This window comes from Mustela nivalis, assembly GCF_964662115.1.
Source record: "Mustela nivalis genome assembly, chromosome: X".
Classification (NCBI taxonomy): domain Eukaryota; kingdom Metazoa; phylum Chordata; class Mammalia; order Carnivora; family Mustelidae; genus Mustela; species Mustela nivalis.
The window spans coordinates 64,815,211-64,829,868 of NC_139040.1; the positions used below are offsets into that span (position 1 = coordinate 64,815,211).

General features: G+C 35.7%; 1 protein-coding gene across 7 annotated transcripts in view; it reads left to right on the forward strand.

Moving 5' to 3' along the window:
- ZDHHC15 (zDHHC palmitoyltransferase 15) overlaps positions 1-14,658 on the forward strand; it is a 1,212,570-nt gene that overhangs the window by 46,539 nt on the left and 1,151,373 nt on the right. For all 7 annotated transcript variants that reach the window (XM_082716043.1, XM_082716044.1, XM_082716046.1 and 4 more), the window contains exon 2: positions 7,592-7,618. In XM_082716043.1, coding sequence (XP_082572169.1) covers positions 7,592-7,618 — 27 coding nt within the window. The remainder of the gene's footprint in view (positions 1-7,591; positions 7,619-14,658) is intronic.

Below are 14,658 nucleotides of genomic sequence, written 5' to 3' on the forward strand. Positions count from 1 at the left end.
GGGAATACTCTGAGTTATATATACAGGGAAGCCTTTGTTTTGGCCTTTGAAGGAGCTGTAAGACTCACAACCATAATTCTTTGATAATAAGGTCTGTATCGCTACTTCTGGCATTTGTAAAACCATACCAGCCTGTTCTCCACAGCCCCTTCTGATCTTGGATGTGGAGAATGGTAAGAGAAAATTTAAAATGCCACAGCATTCCCTTACCCCAAAGCAACAACTCCTTTCTTTACTAACTGTACCCTCTTGATTGTTGTACATTTTTTATTAAATTAAAGAATTCTGTAAAAATTGATTCTAACAGTGTTTGCCACTTCATTTATAACTTCTTGTTGAAAGACAAAACCCTGGGATTCCCTACTCTACCATTTTTGGTGACCAACAGTGACCATTTTGAGATCTAAAAAGATCCAGAAAATAATTCTTCTCAGAATTAGAAATCCTTCAAAAAGATTCAAAAGAAATGAAAAAATAAGGCAAATAAGGCAAAAAACCCAGAAGGAATATTTCCTGGAAACCAAGTTTCTGAATAAGTAAAAGTTACCCATGTAAGCCTGTGTGAATGCCTATGTCAATAAAGGTATTCTCATATCTAAAATAGTTTTTTGTAAGTCTCCCACATGCAAAACAGTTAAATGTATCACACCTGACTACTAAGATAACAAACCAAACATCTAAAAATAACTCCAATAGTTCTTATACCTAGCTGATAATCAGAATCACCTACTGAGTATTTAAAGTACAAACTCCTGTAATTTCACCCAGAGATTTGTTATATGAAGAGGACCCTATAATCTATATTTTTATTAGTTCCCTACGTGGGTATTGAAATTATCCATATTTGAAGATAGCTGCCTAAACAAGTAAAAGAATGGCTGGTATGAGTAACTTTTACAGAGGAGTAAATGAAATCTGGTGTGACTAGTTTGCTCTCAACAAGCAGAACACAATGAGAAATATATCTAGGTTCTACATTTTAAATTTTTTTCTCTGTCTACAGTCTAAGAAACATGAAATGGAAAAAGAAGGTATCAAATATATTCACTTTGACATTGAATACATTATTCTAAAACCATAATATGAAACTTTGGGATTGCTATAATAAACAATATTTTTAAATAAGACATTTTTTTTTATCCTGAACTATTCTAAAACCTAGCCTTACTGAAAGGGTTATCTTTCTCAGAAAAATAATAAAGAGCTGACAATAATTAAGTACTTATTATATACCAGACACCTAAGTACTTTACACATATTTTGTCATTTAATTCCTATAACAGCCTTATAATGTATATAATTTTATCCTCATTTTACAGGTGAGGAAACTGAGGCCCAGAGAGATTAAATAATTTGTTTAGGGCCACAGAACAAGTAAGTGGCAGAGTCACATTATTAGTACATGCCAAAGTAAATTTAATACTTCACTGCAATAAACTCACCTCCCAGTCATTAATTAAAAGAGAATTTCATATTGTGAGTGAACATTCATCTCAATAGACTCAATTTTCAACCTTCCCACTTTTCTTTTACAAGTCCTTTTGAGCTTTACTATCTACTTTGGAAGCTACTAGCCACATGTGGCTATTAAACACTTGAAAATGGCCTCTGAATTGAGATGTGCTGAAGCATAATGTATGCAGCAGCTTTCAAAAGCTTCATACAAAAATAAGAATGTAAAATGTTAATAATTTTATGTATATAACATGTTGAAATGATGTTTTTGATATATTGGACTAAATAAAATATTGAAGTTAATTTCACTTGGTATTTTTTCAATGTTTGAAATGTTCTTGTTAGAACAATAAACTACATGGCTTGTATTATATTTTTATTGGCCCACACCATTGTGGAATTTCTTCCATGTCCTTCCTGCTATGTTTGCTGACCATCTCCATCTAGCCTCAAATTAGGATTACTCTAACATTCACATTTTGGGAACCCTACAATATGCATCTGCTGAAAGGAAGTTATGAGGTATGCTTTGTTTTTTTTTTAACACTAATTATCTGTGATGAAATGTCCTTACATGTACTCCACATTTCCATATCTTTTCTCCATACCTAGTTGCAAAGAAACAGTAATTAGGTGAAAGAAAAAAGGAGAAACAGTACAAAAATTTATTTGACGATAATTCCAAGTACTTCCCAGTAGTGAGCTAAAATTTGAAGGAAATAAGCAGGTATATAATTACACATATCACCACATCACTTTACAGTTATGCATAGCAACTTACCCATAGAATGACTAAGTGTACACTTATCCAAGAGATTCATGATAAAAGATTAATTTTGTAAAATTTTATAATGATGTTTTAACATTTTTATTTTATTATTTTTAAACAGCTTTATTAAAGTATAGATTACATGCCTTAAAACCCACCCATTGCAGGTATGTAGTTCAGTGATTTTCATAAATGTATAGTGTTGTACAACCATCAGCTGGTATATTTATAAAACATTTCTATCACCCCCCCAAACTTTCTTCATGCCCATTTGCAGTACCTCACTTTTTCAGCTCTAGGCAACTACTGATCTGCTTTCTCTTTTTTTTTTTTTTTAATTTTTAAATTTTTTTATAAACATATAATGTACTATTAGCCCCAGGGGTACAGGTCTGTGAATTGCCAGGTTTACACACTTCACAGCACTCACCATAGTACATACCCTCCCCAATGTCCATAACCCCACCCCCCTCGCCTGACCCCCCTCCCCCCGGCCACCCTCAGTTTGTCTTGTGAGATTAAGAGTGTCTTATGGTTTGTCTCCCTCCCAATCCCATCTTGTTTCATTTATTCTTTTCCTACCCCCGAAAACCCCCTATGTTGCATCTCTACTTCCTCATATCAGGGAGATCATATGATAGTTGTCTTTCTCTGATTGACCTATTTCACTAAGCATAATACCCTCTAGTTCCATCCACATCGTCACAAATGGCAAGATTTCATTGCTTTCTCTTTCTAAAACTTACCATCTTTATAAAAAAATTAAAAAATATAAATAAATAAATAAATGAATTAATTAAAACTTACCTTTTCTAGGCAGTTGTAAAAATGGAATTATACAATATATACAGTCTTCTTTATCTGGCTTCTTCACTGTACATAATATTTTTGAGCTTCATCCATGTTATAACATTCTATTAGAGTTCTTCAAAGAAACAATACCAGTAAAATATGTATAATGATATAGAAAGGGATTTATTACAAGGGCTTAGGCTTATATGATTACTAAGGTTAAGTTCCATGATCTACCTTCTGAAAGCTGGAGGCCCGGGAAAGCTAGTGGTGTAATTTCAGTACAAAGCTGAAGGCCTGAGAACCAGGGGAACCAATGGTGTAAGTTTTAGTCCAAGTCCAAAGGCCTGAGAACCAGGAATACCAATGTCTGATTACAAAAGAAGATAGAGGTTTGAGGTCATTCAGACAACAAATTTGCCTTATTTCTGCATTTTTGTTCTATTCAGGTCCTCAAAGGATTGGATGATGCTCATGCCAAATTGGTGAGGGTAATCTTTACCGTCTGCTGCTTTAAATTCTAATCTATTCCAGAAATACCTTCACCGACGCACTCAGAAATAATGTTTTATCAGCTATCTGGGCATCCCTTAGCCTAGTCAAGTTGACACATAAAATTAAACATCACAAGCAATAATATTTTCATTTTAAATATGACTGACATATTATTAATCTCTTCCTTTAATAGTGAAAAAGGCAATATTACAAAGATCACTAGAGGAAAGGCAAAACTTCCAAGATAAGTGCCCAGTGTTTTATAATAAAGGCCCTTATTTTTTTCTTCAGAAGTATGTAAGTTCCAACAGGGAATTTTGCAAGAAAATATCTTTTCCCTTAGATTTATTGAATCCTTACAGATTCCAGGAATATAAGGAACTTTAAAAGTCAAGTCCACTGTCTAACTAATGTGTAAATGTCCTCTACAACATTTCGAAGTGTGTGTAATGGGAAACAGTCCTTTCCAATGCTGCCAATCCTTCATTGTCAGTCATCACTGTCATCATCATCATCATCAGAATCATGATTTTTTTTTTCTTATATTGAGCTAAAATGTGTTGACCTGTAGCTTTTAACCATTGATTCTATTTCTGGCCACTTTTTCTTGATTGTATGAACTAGTCCCACTTGCACCATGACAGACATAAAATTACTTAAAGATAGCTGCTCTCCACCTGGAAACTCCACTGGTTTCCACTCATTTTTCTGTATACACATTGTCTCGTTCCAACATCTTCAAAGTGCTGAATGATTGCCTTTCCTCACCCACAAGTACTATAGCAAGTGGTCAAGCAAATGGTAGTTAGGACCTTCACTTTTTGCTTACCAGTGATTGTTCAGCCATAGAGATAGAAAGCGATATACCAAATAGCAGTTTGTCAACCACTCTTTAAGATTGGTCTGCAAGCAGCTCTGCTCTCCCCCACTCCATTTTAAGGATATGTTATTTACCCAGTTCAGAGCCTAGTTCAGCTGATTCAATCATGCAACATGTACGTGCGAAATCATGCATCCTAGGTTGACCCACAAAGGCTTCTTGTTTCCATTTCTATTTGCATTGTCAAAGTAGAGCATATGCTTCTTTTAATCATTCTTAACCAGGATTTTTTTAAACTGGAAAGGGAAAAAAAGTTAGTATCCATCTCTAGGCAGGTATATTATAAAAAAAGAGTACATTACCTGGTCATATTTTTGCACTAACAGAAAAGAACAGTTTTTTTAAAATAACATATAATGTATTATTTGTTTCAGGGGTACAGGTCTGGGATTCATCAGTCTTACACAATTCACAGCATTCACCATAGCACATACCCTTTCTAATGTCCATCACCCAGCCACTCCATTCCTCCCACCCCCCTTCCCTCCAGCAACCCTAGGTTTGTTTCCTAAGATTAAGAGTTTCTTATGGTTTGTCTCCCTCTCTGGTTTCTTCTTGTTTCATTTTTCCCTCCCTTCCCCTATGATCCTCTGTCTTGTTTCTCAAATTCCACATATCAGGGAGATCATATGATAATTGTCTTTCTTTGATTGACTTATTTTGCTTAGCATAATAGCCTGTAGTTCCAACCACATTGCAAATGGCAAGATTTCAAATTTTTGATGGCTGCATAACATTCCATTGTGTATATATACCACATCTTTATCCATTCATGTGCTGATGGACCTCTAGGCTCTTTCCATAGTGTGGCTATTGTAGACATTGCTGCTATAAACATTAGTGTGCAGGTGCCCCTTCAGATTACTACATTTGTATTTTTAGGGTAAATACCCAGTAGTGCAAAATTGCTGGGTCGTAGGGTAGCTCTATTTTCAATTTTTGGAGGAACGTTCATACTGTTTTCCAGAGTGGCTGCACCACCTTGCATTCCTACCAACAGTGTAGGAGGGTTCCCCTTTCTCTGCATCCTCACCAACACATGTCATTTCCTGACTTATTAATTTTAGCCATTCTGAGTGGTGTGAGGTGGTATCTCACTGTGGTTTTGATTTGCCTTTCCCTGATGCTGAATGATGTTGAGCACCTTTTCACATGTCTGTTGGCCATTTGGTGTCTTCTTTGCAGAAAGGTCTGTTTATATCTTTTGCCCATTTCTTGATTGGACTGTTTTTTCCTTGTATGTTGAGTTTGATAAGATCTTTATAGATTTTGGATACTAGCCCTTTATCTGATATGTCATTTGAAAATATCTTCTCCCATTCTGTCAGTTGTCTTTTGGTTTTGTTGACTGTTTCCTTTGCTGTGCAAAAGCTTTTGATCCTGATGAAATCCCAAGAGTTCATTTTTGTTTTTGCTTCTCTTGCCTTTGGTGGTTTCTAAGAAAAAGTTGTTGCAGCTGAAGTTAAAGAGGTTTTTGCCTGTGTTCTCCTCAAGGATTTTGATGGATTCCTGTCTCACACTGAGGTCTTTCATCCCCAAATAGAATAGTTCATTCAAATGATTATTAAAAGGATAAATTTTTAAGACTCAACAAAAGTAGACCTGGAAATGAAGAGAAAGAGGAAGTATAACTGATGAATGACTTGAGGAAATAGCCCCTAGAATAGAATAGAATAGCCCCTATCACTCTCTGTTTGGATTTTTCCCCCATTTTTCTGACCATAAGTATTTATCTTTGTGTATGAAAACCATTTGTTTTTTTAATTTAAAGAATTTTTTTTTCTCTTCTAAAGAGAGTGCACATGCAAGTGGTGGCGGGGGGGGGGGAGAGAAAGAGAGAGAGAGAGAATCCCAAGCAGGCTCTACACCCAGTGCAGAGCTCAGTTCAGGGCAGGATCCCAGGATGCTAAGATCATGACCTGATCCAAAATCAAGAGTCAGGTGCTTAACCAAGTGATCCACCCCAGCTCCCCTGAAAACCATCTTAACTGAATAATTTCTCAAGATTGAAAGCCATGCCTTATAGTTTCACTTTGCCTTAACACTTAGTATAAATGCTCACAGATGGTGGTGACTAAAGAAAGGCCTCACTTTGCTCAAATGACATTTTGAGCAAAAATTATGTATATATCACATAAGGCAGTGAAGAATGATTGGAGAAGGTATAGATACAGTTCATTCAAAAAGCCTTGGGGGCTGGAATCTAGTCCCAGCTCTACCATTAATTTGCTCTGTGACCTTGGACAAATTATTTGATTCAACTCTAGTCCCTTTTTTTCTGAGCTGAAAGATGAGACAGATAAGCCAGGTAGTTGCTTCCAGTTTCTGCTTCCAGTTTCTTCCAGTTCTGATACTCTACAAAAATCACAGTTCAAATATAATAAGAAGTGTTAATATTTATTTTATCCTTGCCTTGCACTAGGTAGTATGTTAAACAACAGTTACACGCATTAACTCATTTGAATCTCAAGTAACCTTGTAAGGTAGGTAATATTAGGGAAGTTAAGAAACCTGCCTAAGGTCACAAAATAGTGCAACTGGGTTTTTAACCCAGGCAGTTTGACCTCAGAGATGGCATGCAACCTCCACACTAAATTAACTCTAAATATATAAGAGAAGCTTGGTATTTAAAGATGTTCTCCAGTGACTACTTTGAGAAAATGAATGGTCATCTCCTAATTGATTGGCTTTTAAGCTCTTACATAGGTCAAGATTTTCCAATAGGTAGAATTTTTAAAAATCTGGTTATATCTGTATTTATTGAATGAGTACAAATTCTTAATTAGCTCAAACTTAAGATGAAGAAAGATAGCAAAGGATGGAATTTAATCATGCTTGCCTTCCCTCATCTTAGCAGGCTGCTTGTTTTCCTAAATTGTTATTCCACTGAATACATAGCTCAAAAATGATTCTATGGAAAGATGGACTAGAAAAATTATGTTTGGGGGCACCTGGGTGGTGCAGTGGTTAAGCATTTGACTCGGTTTTGGCTCAGGTCATGATCTCAGGATTGTGAGATCAAGCCCTGCATCAGGCTCCATGCTTAGCATGGAGTCTGCTTAAGACTCTCTCTTTCCCTCTGCCCTTTCCCATTCTCTCTCTCTCTCTCTCTCTCAAATAAATAAATATATCTTTAAAAAGGAAAAGAAAAATTGTTTTTAAATATCACTAATTTTGACCTTTCTCTTTTCTTTTCACAGTGACTGTATTGAGCCCAGCAGAAAAAGGTAAGATAATGTTGTAAATTGTATTTGTCAGAGTTGTATCCCTCTTTCTATCTAAAAGTGAATTACATAAAAGCCTATAAATTGAGCAACTTTCCCAGAAATATTGAACTGAGTGGAAAGTTTAGGTTAACATTTTTTCAGGAGGCATACCCGGAGCTTACCCAGAGATAAAGCAGAACATATTTTCAGTGACCCCTTTTGCTATAGGATAGGAATTTGGAAGTTACCAGTATTTATGATAGAGAAAGACATAGGCAACCATATTGTTGGCCATAGTGACCCTAGGCTCCTGCTTCATCACTGTTGTCCTAGGTACCTTGCTTTCCTGAGCAATTCATTCCTTCTTAAAGGTGTGGGAAAAGGGTCCCACAAGGAAATTTAAAAGGATAAGTCCTTCACCATCACAGTTGCAATAAATTTACTTATTCTCCATTCTTCACCCCTATCTGTCTTAATCTGCAATTTATACTACTACTGTGAAGAGACTGAGGAATTTTCCATTAAAAAATGTGTAAACTAAGCATGAGTCTTAACAAACATAGTCTCATGTTCTTTTTTCAGGCATAACCATAAGTATTTATATAGCCACTTTTAATTCTCACTTCATGAGATTAACTTGTAATTCAGTAATTACATAATGTTTATATTATGCATTTTTGTTTATCTTAATGAAGTATACTTAACATAGAGTATTATATTAATTTCAGGTGTACAATATAGTGATTCACAATTCTATACATTACTCAGTGCTCATCATAAGTGTACCCATTATTTGCCATCACCTCTTTCACCATCCCCCAAACTAACTGCCCTTTGGTAACCACTAGTTTGTTCTCTACAGTTAAGAGTCTGGGTTTTTTTTTTTTTTCCTGTTTTTTTTTTTTTTTCAAAGATTTCATCCACTTATCTGACAGAGAGTGAGAGATCACAAGTAGGCAGAGAGGCAGAGACAGAGAGAGGAGGGAAGCAGGTTCCACACTGAACAGAGAGCCTGATGTGGGGCTTGATCCCAGGACCCCGAGATCATGACCCGAGCTGAAGGCAGAGGCTTAACCCACTGAGCCACTCAGGCGCCCCAAGAGTCTGTTTTTTGGTTTGTCTCTCTTCATCTTTTTTTTTTCTGTGCTTGTTTTGTTTCTTTCTTGTTTTGTTTCTTAAATTCCATATAAATGAAATCATATGGTATTTGTCCTTCTCTGACCAACTTACTTCACTTAGCATTATACTCTCTACCTCCATCTGTTTTGTTACAAATTTCAAGATTTAATTTTCTGGAGCTGAGTAATATTTGATTGTATATATTCACCACATCTTCTTCATCCATCTAGGTACACTTGGGCTGCTTTTACTTTTGCCTATTTTGAATAATGCTGCAATAAATATATGGGTGCTTGTATCCCTTTCAACTACTGTTTTGTATTTTTGAAGTAAGAACACAGTTGTGTAATTACTGTATTTTTTGAGGAATCCCCATAATATTTTGAGGAATTTTTTGAGGAATCCCCATAATATTTTCCATAATATTGACTGTACCAGTTTGCATTCTCACCAACAATGCGAGAGGGCTCCCCTTTCTCCATACCCTCACCAACACTTGTTGTTTCTTGTGATTTTGGTTTTAGCCATTCTGCAGATGTGAGGTGATACTTCATTGTAGTTTTGATTTGCATTTCCCTGATGATAAGTGATGATGAGCATTTTTTCATGTGTCTTTGGACCATCTGGATGTCTTCGTTGGAAAAATGTCTGTGAATGACTTCTGCCCATTTCTTAATTGGATCATTTGTTTTTGGGGTGTTGAGCTGTATAAGTTCTTTATGTTTTGAATTCGAGCCCTTTATCTGATATGTCATTTGCAAGTATCTTCTCCCATTCTGTCGGTTGTCTTTTGGTTTTGTCAACTGTTTTCTTTGGTATGCAAAAGGTTTTTATCTCGATGAAGTCCCATTAGTTCATTTTCGCCTTTGTTTCCCTTGCCTTTGGAGACATGTCTAGCAAGAATTTGCAGCGGCTAAAGTGGAAGAGGTTTCTGCCTGTGTTTTCCTCTAGGATCTTGATGGATTTCTGTCTCACATCGAGGTCTTTCATCCACTTCGAATTTATCTTTGTGTATGATGTGAGAGAATGGTCGAGTTTCATTCTTCTGCATGTGGCTGTCCAGTTTCCCCAACACCATTTGTTGAAGAGTCTTTTTTCCATTAGATATTCTTTCCTGTTTTGTTGACCATGAGCTGAGGGTCCATTTTTGGATTCTTTATTCTCTACCATTGATCTATGTATCTGTTTTTGTGCCAGTACCATACTCTCTTGATGACTATAGCTTTGTAATAGAGCTTGAAGTCCAGAATTGTGATGCCACCAGCTTTGGTTTTCTTTTTCAACGTTCCTTAGGCTATTCAGGGTCTTTTGTGGTTCCATACAAACTTTAGGATAGTTTGTTCTAGCTCTGTTAAAAATGCTGGTGGTATTTTGGTAGGGATTGCATTGAATGTGTAGATGGTTTAGGATACTATAGACATTTTAATAATATTTGCTCTTCCAATCCATAAGTGTGGAATATCTTTCCATTTCTTTCTGTCCTCTTAAATTTCTTTCATCAGTGTCTTCTAGTTTCCAGAGTACAGTTCTTTTACCTCATTGGTTAGGTTTATTCCTAGTTATCTTCTTATTTTGGTTGCAGTTGTAAATAGAATTGTTTTCTCAATTTCTCTTTCTGCTGCTTCATTATTGCTATACAGAAATGCAACAGGTTTCTCTATGTTGATTTTGTATCCTGGAACTTTACTGAATTCATATATCAGTCCTAGCAGTTTTTTGGTGGAATCTTCGGGTTTTCTATATAACACTTCATATCATCTGCAAATAGTGAAAGTTTTACTTCTTCCTTGCCAGTTTGAGTACAATTCTTTTCATTGTTTGCTGTGGCTAGGCCTTCCGTTACTATGTTAAATAACAGTGGTGAGAGTGGACATCCTTGTCTTCTTCCTTACTGTAGAGAAAAAGTTGTCAGCTTTTCCCCACTGATGATAATATTAGTTGTGTGTTTTTCACATATAGTCTTTATGATGTTGAGGGATGTTTTCTCTTAACTTACTTTGTTGAGTGTTTTTATCATGAATGGATGTTGTACTTTTTCAAATGCATTACCCTGTTACTAAAGCCAGATAAGGACTCCACTTAAAAAGAGAACTAGAAGCCAATACTCCTGATGTACACGGATGCAGAATTCCTTAGTAAGGGGTGCCTTGATGGCTCAGTCATTAAGTGTCTGCCTTCAGCTTAGGTTATGATCTCAGAGTCCTGGGATCGAGCCCAGCAATAGGCTCCCTGCTCAGTGGGAAACCTGCTTCTCCCACTCCAACTCCCCCTGCTTGTGTTCCCCCTCTCAATGTCTCTCTCTCTGTCAAAATAAATAGATAAAATCTTTTTAAAAAAAGAATTCCTCAGTAAAATACTACCAAACCAAATCCAACAATATATTTAGAAATCATTCCTCATGGTCAAGTGGGATTTATTCCTTGGTTACAAGTGTGGTTCATCATGTGCAAGTTAGTGTGTTATACCACATTAATAATAGAGTAAGAACCATATAATCATTTCAATAGATGCAGATAAAGCATTTGACAAATAAGCCTTCATGGTATTAAGGCTTATTGAACAGAGGGATTGGCTATAGAGGCAACAGAGTAGAGTGGTGGGAAGACAGTAGAACACGGTAGTTAAAAGTATGGGTTCTGGAGCTATCCTCACTAAATTCTGGTCCTGGTACCACTACTTCTTAGTAAATTATTCAACCTTTTTGTGTCTATCTTATCATTTCTGGAATAGAAATACTAATACAACCTATTTCATAGAGTTGCTATGAAAATTTAATGTGTTCATACATGCAAAACACTTAGAATAGTGGTAAGTAAAGCCATACTATGGCCTAACCAATATTTGCTACTATTATTGTAGCCTTAGAGCAAGTCTTAAGTTGTCTCTTTTTCTCACGTATGGTTCCTCAGGTCAGAGATCACTTTATGTATGTGCATAAACATAATATAAACATAATTTTCCACAATACACTTTGAAGATAAGTTGAGCTGGGGCTTTACTTATGCTCTATCATAATAAGAATAATGACAATTATTTTATTATTGGAAACTATCACTTATTGTGTTGGGTACCCTACTAAGTTTTATATGTACATTAAGTCCTTCAATATTTACATAAATGCAGTGATACAGGCACTCTTGTATCCATTTTATTGTGAAGGAAACTGAAGTTTAGAAAGGTTAACTAAATTATCCCAGGTCATCTACCTAGTAAGTGGGAGAATTTACACCCATACCTGTCTGACTTCAAAGTTTGTACTCTTAAGTAAACTTGTACTGGTCTTTTACTTTTCAATCTACAGCTTCCTTATTTGCTTAGCTGAGCTCCTTAATGAGAAACCTGATGCTCAATTGCTGTTTAATCTAGTATCCAAAGTTCTGTATCTTCATTTTATGTATATTACCAGTGAACTCAATCACACCAGTGTGGAGTGTCATTTGTAAGCTTGACATTCAGAGCCTTCCTAGTAGCATCAGTCCAGTTACCAGGATTTAAATTCTTTAGATTATGTTACCACAGTGTATGATTTCTTCTTCTTTTATCGACTATTTGACAAATCCCCATTCCTCTCTTGTAACCATCAGTTTGTTCTCTATAGTTAAGACACTGTTTCTTGGTTTTTCTCTCTTTTTTCTTTTTCAATATTCTTTCCTGCTTTGTTAAAGATTAATTACCCATATAATTTTGGGTTTAATTCTGGGCTTTCTATTCTGTTCTATTGATCTATGTGTCTATTTTTGTGCCAGTACCATACTGATTACTACAGCTTTATAATATAATTGAAGTCTGGAATTGTGATACCTCCAGTTTTGTTTTTCAAGATTACTTTGTGTATTCAGGATCTTTTGTGGTCATAATGTACGATTGTTTATTTGTTTCAAGTTTTTATTTAAATTCCAGTTAGTTAATATACAGTGTAATATTAGTTTCAGATGTAGAATTTAGTGATTCATCACTTACATACAACAACCAGGGCTCATCTCAACAAGTGCTGCCCTTAATGCCCATCACCTGTTTAATCCAACCCCGCTGCCCACCTCCCTTCCAGCATCCCTCAATTTGTTCTCTATAGTTAAGTCTCTTCTATGTTTTGCCTCTCTCTTTATCCCCTATGTTCATCAGTTTTGTTTCTTAAATTCCACATATGAGTGAAATCATATGGTATTTATCTTTCTCCAAATGACTTATTTCACTTTGTATAATGCACTCTAACTCCATCCACATCGTTGCAAATAGCAAGATTCATTCCTTTTTATGTCTGAGTAATATTCCACTGTAGATAACTACCACAGCTTCTTTATCCATTTGGACCACTTTCTTACACCACATACAAAAATAAATTTAAAATGGGTGAAAGACCTAAAAGTGAAACAGGAAACCATCAAAATTCTGGAGAACACAGACAACAAACTTTTTTTTTTCAATTTATTTATTTTCAGAAAAACAGTATTCATTGTTTTTTCACCACACCCAGTGCTCCATGCAATCCATGCCCTCTATAATACCCACCACCTGGTACCCCAACCTCCCACCCCCCCGCCACTTCAAACCCCTCAGATTGTTTTTCAGAGTCCATAGTCTCTCATGATTCACCTCCCCTTCCAATTTACCCCAACTCCCTTCTCCTCTCTAACACCCCTGACAACAACCTTTTTGACATCATCCATAGCATCTTCTTTCTAGATAAATCTTCAGAGGCAAGGGAAACAAAAGCAAAAATGAACTATTGGAACTTCATCAAGATAAAAAGCTTCTGCAGAGTGAAGGAAACAATCAACAAAACTAAAAGGCAACCATTGGAATGGGAGAAGATATTTGCAAATGACATACCTGATAAAGGTATGTCAATAGCTGATAAAGGTATTGGAATGGGAGAAGATCCTTGCAAATGATATACCTGATAAAGGTATGAGTATCCAAAATCTATAATGATCTTATCAAACTCAACACCCAAAGAACAAATAATCTATTTAAGAAATGGGCAGAAGTCATGAATAGACATTTTTCCAAAAAAGACATATAGATGGCCAATGGATACATGAAAAGTTGCTCAATATCACTCATCATCAAGGAAATACAAGGTATGATTTTCAAGCTCCTTCCTGACATTAGAATTCTGATTCCAAGCAGTTTTTTCCTGATAGCTCTCATATTTATCAATATAATAAAGAATTAGATTTTGCTTCTTTATTCTGCAGTGGGGCATAATGGGACAAAGCACAGAATTTAGGCACAGAAGATCTGAATTGGACTTACGGCTCTATCATTTACTAGCCCTATGATTTTTAGTAAGTAACTCAACTTCTCTGAACCTCAAGTTCTATAAAAGGAGATGAGTTTAGTAACATGTTACAGATTTATTGTAAGTTAGCAAGCATGAAATTATATGGGAATTGAAGTATACAGTAGTAAACTGCTTTGTAAATGTTAAGTATGAACAGTATCAGTTATAAAATTTTTATGTGAGGGCTCTCAAAGACAGTGGGATAAATAAGCTGAAATTAGATTTGATTGTAACCAGAAGAGAGAAAGTTAGACTTATAAGGAACTTCTAAAGACTAGAGTTGGTTACTGGGAGATGCCATAAAATTTATTCAGAAAGTATTAGACATCCAAGTATCTGGCATGAATTGGTAAACCTTGCCTAGAACCTGACCAATAGGCCTAATAAATATCTGTGTCCCTTATAACATGAGGAATTTGTGTCTTGTTTCAATTTACACTGCACTATTAAAGTAGTGTAGGAACTGCCAGTAGGAATATTATTTGGCATCGGCAAAGAAAATATTATTGCCAAATAAATGAAGACCTCAAATCACATAACCTTTTATTTAGTCTCCACAGCTTAAGAAAACCATAATCAAACATACTGCAAAAGTTTTTCCATTTCTTGTCTGCTTAATGGTTCTTTTACTTATTTGAAGAGCTCTCTCCAAAGTTAT